The 15,316-nt window shown below is 42.8% G+C and overlaps 1 protein-coding gene and 1 long non-coding RNA gene across 15 annotated transcripts; one reads left to right on the top strand and one right to left on the bottom strand.

Annotated features, from left to right (window-relative positions):
* Positions 1-2,522: 2,522 nt before the first annotated feature.
* Positions 2,523-12,304, top strand: LOC120018244 (DCN1-like protein 5). 14 transcript variants are annotated; one of them, XM_038961328.1, is made up of 11 exons: positions 2,523-2,653; positions 5,499-5,567; positions 5,779-5,821; positions 5,949-6,051; positions 6,841-6,932; positions 9,383-9,453; positions 9,551-9,642; positions 9,762-9,870; positions 11,319-11,423; positions 11,552-11,654; positions 11,754-12,304. In XM_038961328.1, exons 4-11 carry the CDS (start codon positions 5,981-5,983, stop codon positions 11,810-11,812), a joined length of 702 nt encoding a protein of 233 aa, XP_038817256.1. In that variant the 5' UTR covers positions 2,523-2,653; positions 5,499-5,567; positions 5,779-5,821; positions 5,949-5,980; the 3' UTR covers positions 11,813-12,304. The 14 variants fall into 14 exon arrangements, with proteins under 14 accessions (XP_038817256.1, XP_038817261.1, XP_038817258.1 ...); XM_038961333.1 differs by having other exon boundaries at positions 11,552-11,658; XM_038961329.1 differs by lacking the exon at positions 2,523-2,653 and adding an exon at positions 2,800-3,340.
* Positions 12,305-13,207: 903 nt separating this feature from the next.
* Positions 13,208-15,316, bottom strand: LOC120018868. The gene is made up of 3 exons (XR_005472270.1): positions 14,913-15,316; positions 14,610-14,799; positions 13,208-14,382 (listed from the first exon to the last, which is right to left on the bottom strand). It is a non-coding gene; the product is annotated as an uncharacterized LOC120018868 (long non-coding RNA).

Here is a 15,316-nt window from a genome sequence, read left to right as displayed (position 1 = left end):
CGACCATGCAGTAATATCTCACAAGTAATCTAACAATTTCACAACAACTACCTTTTCAAATCAAAGTTTATTTGTCACGTGCGCCGAATACAACAGGTGTATTAGACCTTACAGTGAAATGCTTACTTACCAATGGTGCGAGAAAAAAAGGTATGTGTGTGTGTCGGTAAGTAAAGAAATAAAACAAAAGTAAAAGACATTTGAAAAAAGAGTAGCAAGGCTATATACAGACACCTGTTAGTCAGGCTTATCGAGGTAGTATGTACATGTTGGTATCGTTAAAGTGACTATGCATATATGATGAACAGAGTAGCAGAAGTGTAAAAAGAGGGGTTGGCAGGTGGTGGGACACAATGCAGATAGCCCGGTTAGCCAATGTGCGGGAGCACTGGTTGGTCGGGCCAATTTAGGTAGTATGTACATGAATGTATAGTTAAAATGACTGCATATAAGATAAACAGAGAGTAGCAGCAGCGTAAAAGAGGGGTTGGGGGGGCACACAATGCAAATAGTCCGGGTAACCATTTGGTTACCTGTTCAGGAGTCTTATGGCTTAGTGATAAAAACTGTCGAGAAGCCTTTTTGTCCTGACTTGGCACTCCGGTACTGCTTGCCATGCGGTAGTAGAGAGAACAGTCTATGGCTGGGGTGGCTGGGGTCTTTGACAATTTTTAGGGCCTTCCTCTGACACCGCCTGGTGTATAGGTCCTGGATGGCAGGCAGCTTTGCCCCAGTGATGTACTGGGCCGTACGCACTACCCTCTGAAGTGCCTTGCGGTCGGAGGCCGAGCAATTGCCGTACCAGGCAGTGATGCAACCGGTCAGGATGCTCTCGATGTTGCAGCTGTAGAACCTTTTGAGGATCTCAGGACCCATGCCAAATCTTTTTAGTTTCCTGAGGGGGAATAGGCTTTGTCGTGCCCTCTTCACGACTGTCTTGGTGTGTTTGGACCAATCTAGTTTGTTGTTGATGTGGACACCAAGTAATTTGAAGCTCTCAACCTGCTCCACTACAGCCACGTCGATGAGAATGGGGACGTGCTCGGTGCGCCTTTTCGTGTAGTCCACAATCATCCCCTTAGTCTTGGTTACGTTGAGGGATAGGTTGTTATTCTGGCACCACCCGGCCAGGTCTCTGACCTCCCTATAGGCTGTCTTGTCGGTGATCAGGCCTACCACTGTTGTGTCGTCAGCAAACTTAATGATGGTGTTGGAGTCGTGCCTAGCCATGCAGTCGTGGGTGAACAGGGAGTACAGGAGGGGACTGAGCACGCACCCCTGGGTAGCTCCAGTGTTGAGGATCAGCGTGGCAGATGTGTTGCTACCTATCCCCACCACCTGGGGGTGGCCTGTCAGGAAGTCCAGGATCCAGTTGCAGAGGTCCCAGGTTCCTTAGCTTGGTGATGAGCTTTGAGGGTACTATGGTGTTGAACGCTGAGCTGTAGTCAATGAACAGCATTCTCACATAGGTGTTCCTTTTGTCCAGGTGGGAAAGGGCAGTGTGGAGTGCAATAGAGATTGCATCATCTGTGGATCTGTTTTGGCGGTATGCAAATTGGAGTGGGTCTAGGGTTTCTGGGATAATGGTGTTGATGTCAGCCATTACCAGCCTTTCAAAGCACTTCATGGCTACGGACGTGAGTGCTACGGGTTTGTAGTCATTTAGGCAGGTTGCCTTTGTGTTCTTGGGCACAGGGACTATGGTGGTCTGCTTGAAGCATGTTGGTATTACAGACTCAATCACACAAGTGTGAAGGAATGAATAAGAATATGTACATATAAATATATGGATGAGCGATGGCCGAACGGCATAGGCAAGATGCAGTAGATGGTATAGAGTACAGTATATACATATGAGATGAGTAATGTATGGTATGTAAACATTATATAAAGTGGCATTGTTTAAAGTGACTAGTGATACATTTATTACATCCAATTTGTAATTATTAAGTGGCTAGAGATTTGAGTCAGTATGTTGGCAGCAGCCACTCAATGTTAGTGATGGCTGTTTAACAGTCTGATGGCCTTGAGAAAGAAGCTATTTTTCAGTCTCTCGGTCCCAGTTTTGAATCGTTGTGACATGTGAAATACAAGTGATAGTGTAAACAATGTGTAATAACTACGTACAAAAAATAATGAACGGGTCAAATTATTGTGACGAGCAGTCATATTCAGGTCCTGACTGGTCAACAACCTTATGTAATAAACACGTTAAAAATAGTGTTATTTGACGTCTGTTTTGACACGCAAAGATACCTCACACTGTAGGGACATGTGGGAAAGAGATAAGCTGAGACACAGGCAGACCTGAGGTATTCGTCATTTCTGGTATTGGGATGAAGGGGGCGTTTTATTTATACATAATCGTTAGTTATTTTATATTTCTTACCAATTTCATGCGTTCGATATTATTTTAATCAAGTACGGTAAAATACATATTCGAATAATTCGACCTGTAATTTGATTTATTTCCATAGCTAGTACGACTCAATCGCGCACCCCTTGAAATCATGTGGTACGTTCCATACCTCTCTGTTGCCCCGGAAGAAAGCAGTTTGCTTTTACCACTTGGAAAGTGATCAGCTCGCGAGGTTGCAACCGTAAAAGTACATGATCTACTCGCATAAAAGAAACACAACTATTGGAATCCAAGGTTTGCATAAAATATTCACATACTTTTAATATCCAAAACGCTGTTGTATACCCCCCCCCCCCCTTGGGTGGATGCACTGACGTAAACCTGTGGCAAATATTTAGCTAGCTACGTTAGCCAACAACGGCTAAATATGTTTTCTGACTTGTTGAGAAATTAAGTTGACAAACGTTAGTATTCCAGCTAATCGTTTCCATTGTTTTGGTCGAATTCGATTGATCTCTTTACCCAGTGTATTCTAGCTAACCTTAGCTAGACATGCTAGTTAAATACAGCCGCCTTGGCTGGTCCCACGTATTCGATTATGTTGGCTTTTAAACGTCATCATGACAGAAATAACCTGCAAACTGGCTAGCTAAAGTAGCTGGCTTTTAGCTACCCGCGTTAGTTGGCTAGGTAGCTAGCTAATCAGCTTACATTTTTAGTTAACTCGAACTAGCTATCTTTCTTGATAACAACAAAAACTCTAAGCCCCAGTCGTGTGTGTATTGGTATAATCTTTATGCAGATAATTACTTTTGTGGTTAAGATGATTAATCACATGTATAGTCCTGATTCAGCCAGATCAAGATAACAACGTTGTTTGCTTCACTAAGCTAGCTAACTTACTAACGTTAGTAGGTAATTGATTGCCAAATAACGTTGATCCGGTAATTTTACATTTGAAACTCTGCATCGTTGGGAAAGGTTCGTAAACAAGCATTTCGCTGTAAAGTCTACACCTGTTGTATTTGGCTCATGTGATGAATTACATTTTATTTCGAAAAGCAATGCATGTTGTAAGCTACCTGTCTAGTTAGCCTTTGCAATCGCAGTTAAGTTGGCTAGCCGCTAGCTAACGTTAGTACTCTGACAATATTTCGTATGACAGGTCTAGCCTATCTTTTTTAAATTGGATTTGATAACAACCGTTATAACGTACTTTGGCATTGTATTATAGTTAATAGTTTAGACTATATCTAGCTAGTTACCCAGTGCAGTGGGTTTCTGAATGTTTCGCATCGTTCGGCATTACGGTGACGCAGTTATTCTGACCAGCGTTGTTTAACGTTAGTTAGCACCTACAACAATAATTGGGGGAAACTCCTGCATGTGTGTCGATGCATATCGTTATTTGTTGTAGTTCTGTGTACGTTAACTGGGTAACTAACGTTAACTATTAGAGTAGCGATCATTGATATATATGCTATCTGTACATTAAAGAATCCGGTAGAAATGTAACTTTAGATAACCAGACTATCAAAGTAACTTGGATGAAATCTGTCCTCTAGCTCTGATTTGACAATATCCAGTTATTTCACGTTTGTTTATCAGCTTCAAACAGAAAGGTCCACAGGTCTCGAGAACCCAAAGGGGGTATACCCATCTACCCAGTGGTGTAGTGGGGGCTGTGCGCAGTATACTCAGTTTTTTTCAGTGGGCATTGCCTACACCCCCCCCCCTCCCCCCCCATAAAAAAAATGGTGGCTGGTCAGCTCTCCCTTCCAGTCTCTAGAGCTTTGTTACCCTTTGGATGGTGGACCATTTTTGATACACACAGGAAACTGTTGAGCGTGAAAAACCCAGCAGTGGAGGCAGTTTATACAAACCTGTGCACCTGAAACCTACTAAAATACCCCTTTCAAAGGCACTTAAATCTTTTGTCTTGCCCATTCACCCATTGAATGACACATACACAATCCATGTCTCTATTGTCTCAAGGCTTAAAAAATCTTCTTTAACCTGTCTCCTCCCTTTCATCTACACAAGTGGATTTAACAAGTGACATCAATAAGGGATCATATCCTGGATTCACTTGGTCAGTCATGGAAAGAGCAGGTGTTCTTACTATTTTGTACACTCAATGTATTCACATGTCCGCCGCACACAGCCTAGTTTCAGCAAGAGCGCGGCTCTAAACTGGTTGTCGCATGGAGCATCTCACAAAATAACGACATCAGTAGCAGGTAGGGAAGGTAGGAAAGACGTTTCAAGTCAGGATATCTACTAGTAAATGCTAACTAAGGAAACAATGGGTATGCAAACCAGGTATTGAAAAAGTTTTGTCTGAAGTCCTGGTTGAATCTTTGCCATGTGCAATTCAGCCATCATGCGCTGTTTGAATGAACATTTCTGAAGCCTTTCCTATAAAGTCTACCCAATTAAATGTTGACTGCAAAGTACGCCTACCTGGCAGAATGATATCTATGATTTGTATCAATCGGGAGGGCATTTGTTTTGCAAACTCTGACATCGCATGTACTGTACTGTAGGCCTACATTGTATGTACAGGAACACCGCTAGCCAAATGGTCCCTTGCTAGGCGCACAATTTAATTAAAGGGAAACTACACCCTCCCCAAATTTTTTATTTGATATTCCCAGACCTCATAAATGGTCTCCTGGTGTGGTTTAAGCATTGTTGTAGACTTGGAACATCAAATTTTTGTTGTTTTTCTATCAAGAATTGTGATTTTGAGAGGAAAACTCATACTATTGGAAAACATTCAATTTTCAGCACAGTGCGCCTTTCCTTTTAGAAAATTAGAGTATACCCACTTCTCCAGACACCACTGCAGCTACTGTCTATTGAATGGGCTACGGTCCACATAACTTATGGACCAGATAGAAGCTAGCCAATTAACAATGCATGCATTGGATGAGATCGGTTTGTTTAGACGAGGTAGCTGCTTCTATATACAGCCAACTGGCTAACATTAAACATAGGAGTTATCTGATCTGTGGTTTACGCCTTGTCTGGCTTACAACCGCGAAAACCACTTACACAAGACGAAGCTAGCTTGCGAGTATATTAGCTACTATGTCATCTCCCCTCTCCCTCCCACTCTCTCTGTCTGTTGCTGTAGGATAGTACACAGTGTTCGTACTGGCTGAGGAGACAGCTACAGACGGTATCACAGACACTGGACAGATTTGTAAGTTAACAGACTCATGAGTGAACTATTGGGATAACCCAGTACTGTAGCTAGATAGCTAGTTGAGCCACTGCCAGAGCAGGGGCATTCTGAGAGTTGATTAGCTATGTGATGTGACCATATTGTCTTGTCTTTATATATGCTTTATAATGTTATGGTACTATGTAGTTCATCACCTCAAGTCTCACTGTAAACTGTGTTTTTATTATAGAATCTTATAGATTTGAATGGACAAGGAGACCAGAAATACATAGGTACTTCTCCTATATACTATCTGTAAATAGTATACTGTTTATTGGATGGCTCTCAGCTCGGTGAGCTGACAGACTCAGTGTGTGTGTGTGTGTGTGTGTGTGTGTGTGTGTGTGTGTGTGGACCCAGCTCAGCTAGTTAACCCGTGTGGAAACTCCGCGATGCCTGTGAAGAAAAAGAGGAAGTCTTCAGGGTCAGATGACCCGGGACTCAGGAAGTGTAAAATCACCTGGTGAGGAACCCTTCCTCACCCACCACCCGTCATCTCTCCTGCTGCTCACCTTTCCTGCTTCTCACATATCCTGTTCCTCACGTCTCCTGCTCCTCACCACTTCTCCTATCATCCTTCACTATTGGATGTTTGGTCTTTTTCCTCCACCCCCTACACACACCCCATTTCATGATTCCCACCCCTTAAAAACCTGCTGTATTTAGAGCTGTAGTGGAACTCTGCCTCACCCAACCGTTCTACTGTAGACCTTCCTTCTCCTCACCCATTCCACCGTATGTGTGTGTGTGTTGCAGCTGCTGCTTGCTGGCTTTGCTCTGTGCAGTGAGCCTTGCTGCTTGACTGGGGAACTCAACACTCAGCACATATTTGTCCCCTTATGCAGCACAGACCTCAGTCAGTCCACAGGAAAGAAGAGGGGGAGGAGTGTGTGTGACACTGAATATCCTAAGAACTCCTCTAATGCATGTGTCTGAGTCTGTTTAGTGACCATGTTCTATCCTGTGGTGTAGTTTCTGACTGTGTTCTATCCTGTGTGGTGTAGTTTCTGACTGTTCTATCCCGTGTGGTGTAGTTTCTGACTGTTCTATCCCGTGTGGTGTAGTTTCTGACTGTGTTCTATCCTGTGTGGTGTAGTTTCTGACTGTGTTCTATCCTGTGTGGTGTAGTTCCTGACTGTTCTATCCTGTGTGGTGTAGTTTCTGACTGTGTTCTATCCTGTGTGGTGTAGTTTCTGACTGTGTTCTATCCTGTGTGGTGTAGTTTCTGACTGTTCTATCCTGTGTGTTGTAGCTTCTGCAGACCCCAGGCTCCAGGCAGGTTGATCAGCCCAGAGGACCAGTTCTCCAATAAGAGATGTCTGGCCTGGTTCTACGAGTACACAGGTACAGTGCCTTCAGAAAGTATCCATGCCTAGTTAAAGGTTAAATAAAAATTCCACATTTTATGTTACAGCCTGAATTCAAAATTGATTAACTATATTTTTTTCTCACCCATCTACACACAATACACCATAATGACTGAGTGAAAACATGTTTTTAGAAATATTAGCAAATTTATTGAAAATGAAATATCTCATTTACATAAGTATTCACACCCCTGAGTCAATACATGTTAGACAATCACCTTTGGCAGCGATTACAGCTATGAGCAATGTTCTCTCTCCAAGTAGGCTACTGTTGCTATTTGATCATAATGTATGCCTATCAGAGTGGTCTACCATAAAAAACTATGGAGAAAATGCATCCCATAACATGTTTACATGGAAATAGCTGTTATATCATTCAGCCTACAGTAGCAGCCAATGTGTGGTGTTCAATGTAGACCTACATTCCATAAAACTTAAATAAAAATAAAAAACTTTTAAGGAGGGAATCGTTGAAATAGTTAACTAAAGGGGAACATTTCAATCTCGTGCTTCTCTGCGTGGGGGGAGCTGCAAGTCTGCACGCAGGTTAGAGGGAACATTGTCTGTCAGTCTTTCTGGTTAAGTCTAAAAGTTAAATTCTTAAAACTCTGTCAAGTTGGTTGTTAATTATTGCTAAACAGCCATTTTCAAATCTTGCCAAAGATTTTGAGCCAATTTAAGTCAAAACTAACCAGGCCACTCTGGAACATTCAATTTCGTCTTGGTAAGCAACTCCAGTGTATATTTGGCATTGTGTTTTAGGTTATTGTCCTTCTGAAAGGTGCGTTTTTCTCCCAGAGTCTGTTGGAAAGCAAACTGAACCAGATTTTCCTCTAGGCTTTTACCTGTGCTTAGCTCTATTCTGTTTCTTTTTATCCTAAAAAAAACTCCCTAGTCCTTGAAGATGACAAGCAGTACTACATAGAGCCATGACTACATGGAACTCTATTCCACATCAAATAACTGACGCAAGCAGTAAAATTAGATTTGAAAAAACAATTTAAAAAACCTTATGGGACAGCGGGGACTGTGAACAACACAGACATTGGCACAGACACATGCATACATACACACGATAACATACGCACTATACATACACATGGATTTAGTACTGTAGATATGTGATAGTGGTGGAGTAGGGGCCCGAGGGCACACAGTGTGTTGTGAATGTATTATGTTTTTTAAAATTGTATAAACTGCCTTATTTTTCTGGACCACAGGAAGAGTAGGTGCTGCCTTGGCAGTAGCTAATGGGGATCCATAATAAATACAAATACCCATAACATGATGCAGCCACCACCATGCTTAAATATATGAAGACTGGTACTCAGTGATGTGTTGGATTTGCACCACACATAATGCTTTGTATTCAGGACATCGTTTATTTCTTTGCCAAATTCTTTGCAGTTTTACTTTTGTGCCTTATTGCAAACAGGATGCATGTTTTGGAATATTTTTTATTCTGTACATGCTTCCTTCTTTTTACTTTGTCATTTAGGTTAGTATTGTGGAGTAACTACAATGTTGTTGATCCATCCTCAATTTTCTCCTATCACAGCCATTAAACTCTAACTGTTTTAAAGTCACCATTGGCCTCATGATGAAATCCCTGAGCGGTTTCCTTCCTCTCCGGCAACTGAGTTGGGAAGGACGCCTGTATCTTTGTAGTGACTGGGTGTATTGATACACCATTCAACGTGTAATTAATAACGTCACCATTCTCAAAAAGGGATATTCAATGTATGCTTTAGTTTAGTTTTACCCATCTACCAATAGATGCCCTTCTTTGTGAGGCATTGGAAAACGCCCTTGGTCTTTGTGGTTGAATCTGTTTTAAATTTACTGCTCGGCTGAGGGACTTTACAGGTAATTAATTGTATGTGTGAGGTACAGAGATGAGGTGGTCATTCAAAAGTAATGTTAAACACTATTATTGCACAAAGAGTGAGTCCATGCAATGTATTATGTGACTTATTAAGGATATTTGTACTCCTGAACTTTATTTAGGGTTGCCATAACATAGGGGTTGAAAAGTTATTGACTCAAGACATTTCAGCTTTTCATTTTTCATTAATTTGTAAAAATGTCTACAAACATAATTCCACTTTGACATTATGGGATATTGTGTGCAGGCCAGTGACACATCTCAATTTCATCGATTTTAAATACAGGCTGTAACATGACAAAATGTGGGAAAAAGTCAAGGGGTGTGAATACTTTCTGAAGGCACTGTATGTCATGTCATGATGATCATAGATAGAAAAATAAGATGGCCTATTAACTTGGATACACACTCAGAACTCTTTTTAAATTGCAAGGAACTCTGAAGCTGATTATTGGTCACTAAGTATTAAGTATGAGTCATTTATACCATTTTGTGTGTGTGTGTGTGTGTGTGTGTTTTTGTACATGCTTCCTGTGTACCAGGTCCAGATGAGGTGTTGGGTCCAGAGGGGATGGAGAAGTTCTGTGAAGACATTGGGGTGGAACCAGAAAACGTTAGTCTTCCTCGTCTTTTCTCTTCATCCATCCATCGTTGATAATTATGATGTATGTTCTCTCTCCCGCCCCGCTCTCCATCTCTCTCTTTTTCAGATAATCATGTTAGTTATAGCCTGGAAACTAGAAGCGCCAAATATGGGATTTTTCACTAAGGAGGAGTGGCTTAAGGGAATGACTCTACTACAGTGAGTAACCTTGATTTACCACATCACATGTCTGTTCCTGACGCTTCTCACTCTATAGGTGTGACTGGGAAACCGTGTGTGTTAGTGACACTACACCCCCCCCCCCCCCCCTATAATAGGTGTGACTGCATAGAGAGGTTACAGGGGAAACTGGACTACCTGCACAATCATCTCAATGACACGATCATCTTTAAAAACATCTACAGATACGCCTTCGACTTTGCCAGGGTGAGTCCTTGATCACTGGTTCACAGCCAGGAAATGGTTTGACCTCCTGAGAAGAGAGGAGAGGGTCTGGTTGCATTCAGAAAGTATTCAGACCCCTTGACTTTTTCCACATTTTGTTATGTTACAGCCTTATTTTAAAATGGATTAAATAGTCCCCCCCTCTCATCAATATACACACAATACCTTATAAAGACAAAGAAAAAAAACAGGATTTTAGAAATGTTTGCAAATGTATAAAATATAAAAAACTGGAATCACATTTACATAAGTACTTTGATGGTCCTGAGTGCTCTAGAGCAGGTTTTCATCAAGGATCTCTGTACTTTGCCCCGTTCATCTTTCCCTCGATGCTGACTAGTCTCCCAGTCCCTGCCGCTGAAAAACATCCCCACAGCATGATGCTGCCACCACCATGCTTCACCGTAGGGATGGTGGCAGGTTTCCTCCAGATGTGACGCTTGGCATTCAGGCCAAAGAGTAAAATCTTGGTTTCATCAGACCAGAGAATCTTGTTTATCATGGTCTGAGAGTCCTTTAGGTGCCCTTTGGGAAACTCCAAGTGGGCTGTTATGTTCCTTTTACTGAGGAGTGGCTTCCCTCTGGCCACTACCATAAAGGCCTAATTGGTGGAGTGCTGCAGAGATGGTTGTCCTTCTGGAAGGTTCTCCCATCTCCACAAAGGAACTCTGGAACTATGTCATAGTGACCATCGGGTTCTTGATCACCTACCTGACCAAGGCCCTTCTCCCCCGGGTTGCTCAGTTTGGCCGGGCGGCCAGTCCTCGGGTCTGAGTCTCTTCACGGGGGGCTCTGGGTGTTCAGGGGGCTGGCAGTGGCAGCAGTCATGATGGTGTTGCAGCCAGCTCTAGGAAGAGTCTTGGTGGTTCCTTACTTCTTCCATTTAATAATGATGGAGGCCACTGGGGACCTTCAATTCTGCAGACATTTTTTGGTACCCTTCCCCAGATCTGTGCCTCTACACAATCTTGTCTCGGAGCTCTATGGACAATTCCTTCTACCTCATGGCTTGGTTTTTGCTCTCTTGTAGAGCCTTTCCAAATCATGTCCAATCAATTGAATTTACCACAGGTGGACTCCAATCAAGTTGTAAAAACTTCAAGGATGATCAATGGAAACAGGATGCACCTGAGCTCAATTTCAAAACTCATAGCAAAGGGCTGAATACTTATTATGTAAGTAAGGTATTTCTGTTTTTAATTTTTAATACATTTGCAAAAAATTCAAAAACCTGTTTTCCCTTTGTCATTATGGGGTATTGTGTGTAGATTGATGAGGAAAACACATAATTTAATCAAAAGGCTGTAAGTAACAAAATGTGGAAACGGTCAAGGTCTGAATACTTTCTGAATGCATACATTACCTCTTCCTCTTTATCATCTCCCTTACCCCTCCCTCTGACTCTCTCTGTTTTCTCCTCCCTCCCCCAGGATAAGGACCAGAGGAGTCTGGACATGGACACAGCTAAGTCCATGCTAGCATTGCTACTGGGGAGAACATGGCCACTCTTCCCTGTCTTCAACCAGTTTCTGGAGGTAACACACACCCTATGCTTAACACAAATGTGTGGTTCCTGCAATGACTCGCTCCTAATGTCGATCTCCTTTCTCCTCCCCCTGTCCTCCCCCTATCACGCTCCTCTATTTTCTCTCCTCCCCTGCAGCAGTCCAAGTACAAGGTGATGAATAAGGACCAGTGGTTTAACGTCTTAGAGTTCAGTCGTACAGTCAGCACAGACCTCAGTAACTATGACGAGGATGGAGCCTGTGAGTACGTACACACACACACTAAATCATACAAAAACACACGAAAAACACACACACACACACAGTCCCTCTCACACTAACACTACTCTCTCTCTGTAGGGCCGGTGTTATTGGATGAGTTTGTGGAGTGGCAGAAAGCTCGGCTGGCAGCGTTATAGCTGAGGACACACTCGCCAAACCGCAGAAGAGGAGAAAGAGGGAGCAGGAGGAAAGAGAGAAGCACACATGAAGATGTTCTCCCTCCGTTTGAAATATACAGAAACGGCACACACACTATACAGAGATGACACACACACACCTTCCATGGACTGTGCGCACACACCCACCCATACGGTGTCACGGAGCGCAGATACACTTCCAGTGACGGCCTCTGTGCTTAGTGGGCCAAACAGTGAAGTCCTCTCTCTGAAGATACTTTTTCAGTGTTAATTTAAACAAGTTCAACAAGAAGAAAACAAACAAAAAGCTAAACGAAAGGGGGAACTATTTTTCATATATATTGCATCTGTGGCCACAGTTCTCTAGCCATTGTTAAGCTTGACTGGGGAATTTTTCGGTTTCCTTGAACATTTTTTCCCTTCATTTTTGAGTCTTACCTTGTTTATAGTATGTTTTCAGAACAGGAATAAAGAATGGAATTCAACCAAATATACTGGGCTGTGATTGGTACGACCAAATGAATCTTGTTTACCAGACACTTGCGTGATGCTCAACATCAACATGGCCTTCGTTAAAGGTCCAATGCAGACGTTTTTATATCGATATCAAATATTTTCTTGTTAACAATTAAATACCTTTAATGTGATTGTTTTAAATTAAAATGCTCAAAAAGAAACAGAACTTTCTCAAGCAAGAATTTTGCTAGGTCTGTCTGGAAGTGAGTGGGGAGAAGAGAACTATGTTATTGTCAGAGAGGTTTGGGAACTCTTTCTTATTGGTCCATTAACAAATGTATTGCCTGGTGATGTCACCAGACAGGCCAAAACTCCATCCCAACAAAACAGGTGGTCTTTTCGAACAGCTCTTGCACTAAAAGTACATTATCAGAATGTTCACAGTATTTCTCCAGCCTCAGTATGGAAATATACACAGTGTAGAAAGCATTAGGAAAACTGTCCTAATATTGAGTTGCACCCCCTTTTGCCCTCAGAACAGCCTCAATTTGTCAGGCATGGACTCTACAAGGTGTTGAAAGCATTCCAAAGGTATTGCTGGCTCATGTTAACTCCAATGTTTCCCACAGTTGTGTCAAGTTGGCTGGATGCCCTTTGGGAGGTGGACCCATTCTTGATGCACACGGGAAACTGTTGAGCGTGGAAAAACCCAGCAGCGTTAGTTCTTGACAATCAAACTGGTGCGCCTGGCACCTACTACCATCTTTTGTCTTGCCCATTCACCCTCTGAATGGCACACATACACAATCCATGTCTCAAGGCTTATTTTTAATTTTTTTTAACTATCTCCCCTTCATCTACACTGATTTGAAGTGAATTTAACAAGTTACATCAATAAGGGATCATAGTTTTTACCTGGATTCACCTGGTCAGTCTATGACATGGAAAGAGCAGGCGTTTCCAATGTTTTGTACACTCAGTGTCTATAAAACACAGGGAAATCACGTTTTTTAAAACTGCCCTGGGCCTTTAACCCAATAGAAAGAAGACGAAAAAGTCCCGAGCCAATAGCCATCTGCTTTATATTTAATCAATCACTTCCCTCTGAACACTTCCTCACATGTTGTGTACCTCTAATTTGGAGCCCTGTCTTGCAGTCGTGTGATTCGCTAAGCTCAAATAATGTAGAAATAAATAATATTTTTTTGTTCACTTCTACATAGGCCAGACTATAGATGTTATTCCAGGCTTATTAGAGCTTTGCACAATTGTAACCTGGGGACAAGGTTAGAACCATATACACTGGGACTAACAACACAATCATCCAAAGTTAACATTTTTACAAAATATTAATGGAATCTGCTGGATTTGATGACAAGTTAGAATCTTACATTTGTCTGGGAATTTGTGATTGAGTAAATGTTTTACAATGGAGTGAAATGGCAAGGCACTATCTGTTAAAGTTGTCCAGTAAGAAACTCATTTTTGTTTTCTGTTCCAAACCATTTTGGTACGGTGTGTCTGTATGCCCTATTGAACATGACCCTGATCTTTCTGCTTAGGGGCTGCATCTATCAAGACTAGGAGGGCTGATCTAGAAACAGTTCTGCCTTTTAATTCGTAATGATTAAGATTTATATGAACCGGTCAGGATGGGATAATTTATCAGCAGCCATACTGAGACGCTTTATGAATACAGGCCCAGATCTTGTATGTCACATCTCCAGTTGAAAGACTGGTTTCTCCTGGCCCTGGGATGGACTGGCTGTATCCCTTTTGTCTGGGTCTGAGTCCTGGGGGTCGGAGTCTCTACCCGGGGGGCTCTGGGTGTCGAGGGGGCCGGCGCTGGCAGCAGCCATGATGGTGTTGAGCCTGGTGAGGAACAGCGAGCACTGCTTGGCCCAGGGGGCGGGGGATAAGTACTGTTCTCTTCATGACATTTGATCCTGAAGCTTCTGAGTTTTGGCCGGTGGAGATGGGCTGACTTTATCCATGATAATGCTTGTCGTCGAGGCAGAGTTATCCTCATCCTCTTGTTCCACATCCTGCCGGAATGCCACGCTGACTGTTTCACCATGGTTACGACCGGACCCAATTCACACACCTTAGGAGTGCTGGTAAAATGTATCTGTATTTAATGTTGATGATGTTTAAATGGGAAGTTCACTCTGAAAGCAGTCTATGGGCCAAGAGAAACTAATGCATGGTTCAGTTTTATTTAAACAACCACTACAAGTTTCAGATAACCATGATTTAGTTTCTCCTGGCCTATATTCTACTTTCAGGATGAGGAAACATTAACATGAAGTAATATTTAATATAGGTAGATAAAATCATGCACCTGTCCAGTAGACTCCTGCTTAGAGCTCCAGAGCTGAACCCCACCAGGAACGTCACCACTACTGATGCCGTCACCGCCGCCGCAAACACACCGTCAGAAACCATGGCAACATCCCTCTCCATGACCACCCAGAACACTCCTGACCACACGCCTGGGTTCGACCGCACGGTCCTGTCGACTGCTGGCAGTCCTGAGGGAGGTAAAGAGTGAATGCATGTGTGAGTCCCAAATGGCACCCTATTATATAGTGCACTACTGTAAACACAACATAACACAACATGGATGCCTTACAACAGTACTTACAGCAGGTAGGATGAGTGTAGTTTGTCCTCCGGTCAGTAGGAGGCAGTAGTACAGGCTGCTGTGGTGAGCACAGGCAATGTGGATCCGCAGGCTACCATCTCGTTGCGTAGTAACCACATCTTTCTGGTTGGCATGAAGACTGCTGTTCAGGACCTGACTGAATGGGGTCTGCCAGTACTGGACCACTTCTACACACACACCAGTATAACAGGGGTATGGGGACATTCCAAAAAGGTAGTATTTTTTGTGTGTGTTATCTCACCTGCATGTGTTGTGTTCATGCAGGGCAGTGTGAGGCTCCTCCCTTTGTGAACTCTGACCCTGGAGGTGTAGCTTAGGGTTAGACTGACCACGCCCATACAGAGTGCTGAGCCAATCAGCAGATACCCTGGAATTCTCCCCAT

Source organism: Salvelinus namaycush, chromosome 23 (assembly GCF_016432855.1).
Source record: "Salvelinus namaycush isolate Seneca chromosome 23, SaNama_1.0, whole genome shotgun sequence".
NCBI lineage: Eukaryota > Metazoa > Chordata > Actinopteri > Salmoniformes > Salmonidae > Salvelinus > Salvelinus namaycush.
The sequence above is the reverse complement of the archived record's forward strand: the minus strand, read 5'-3'. Positions and strand labels throughout refer to the sequence as shown.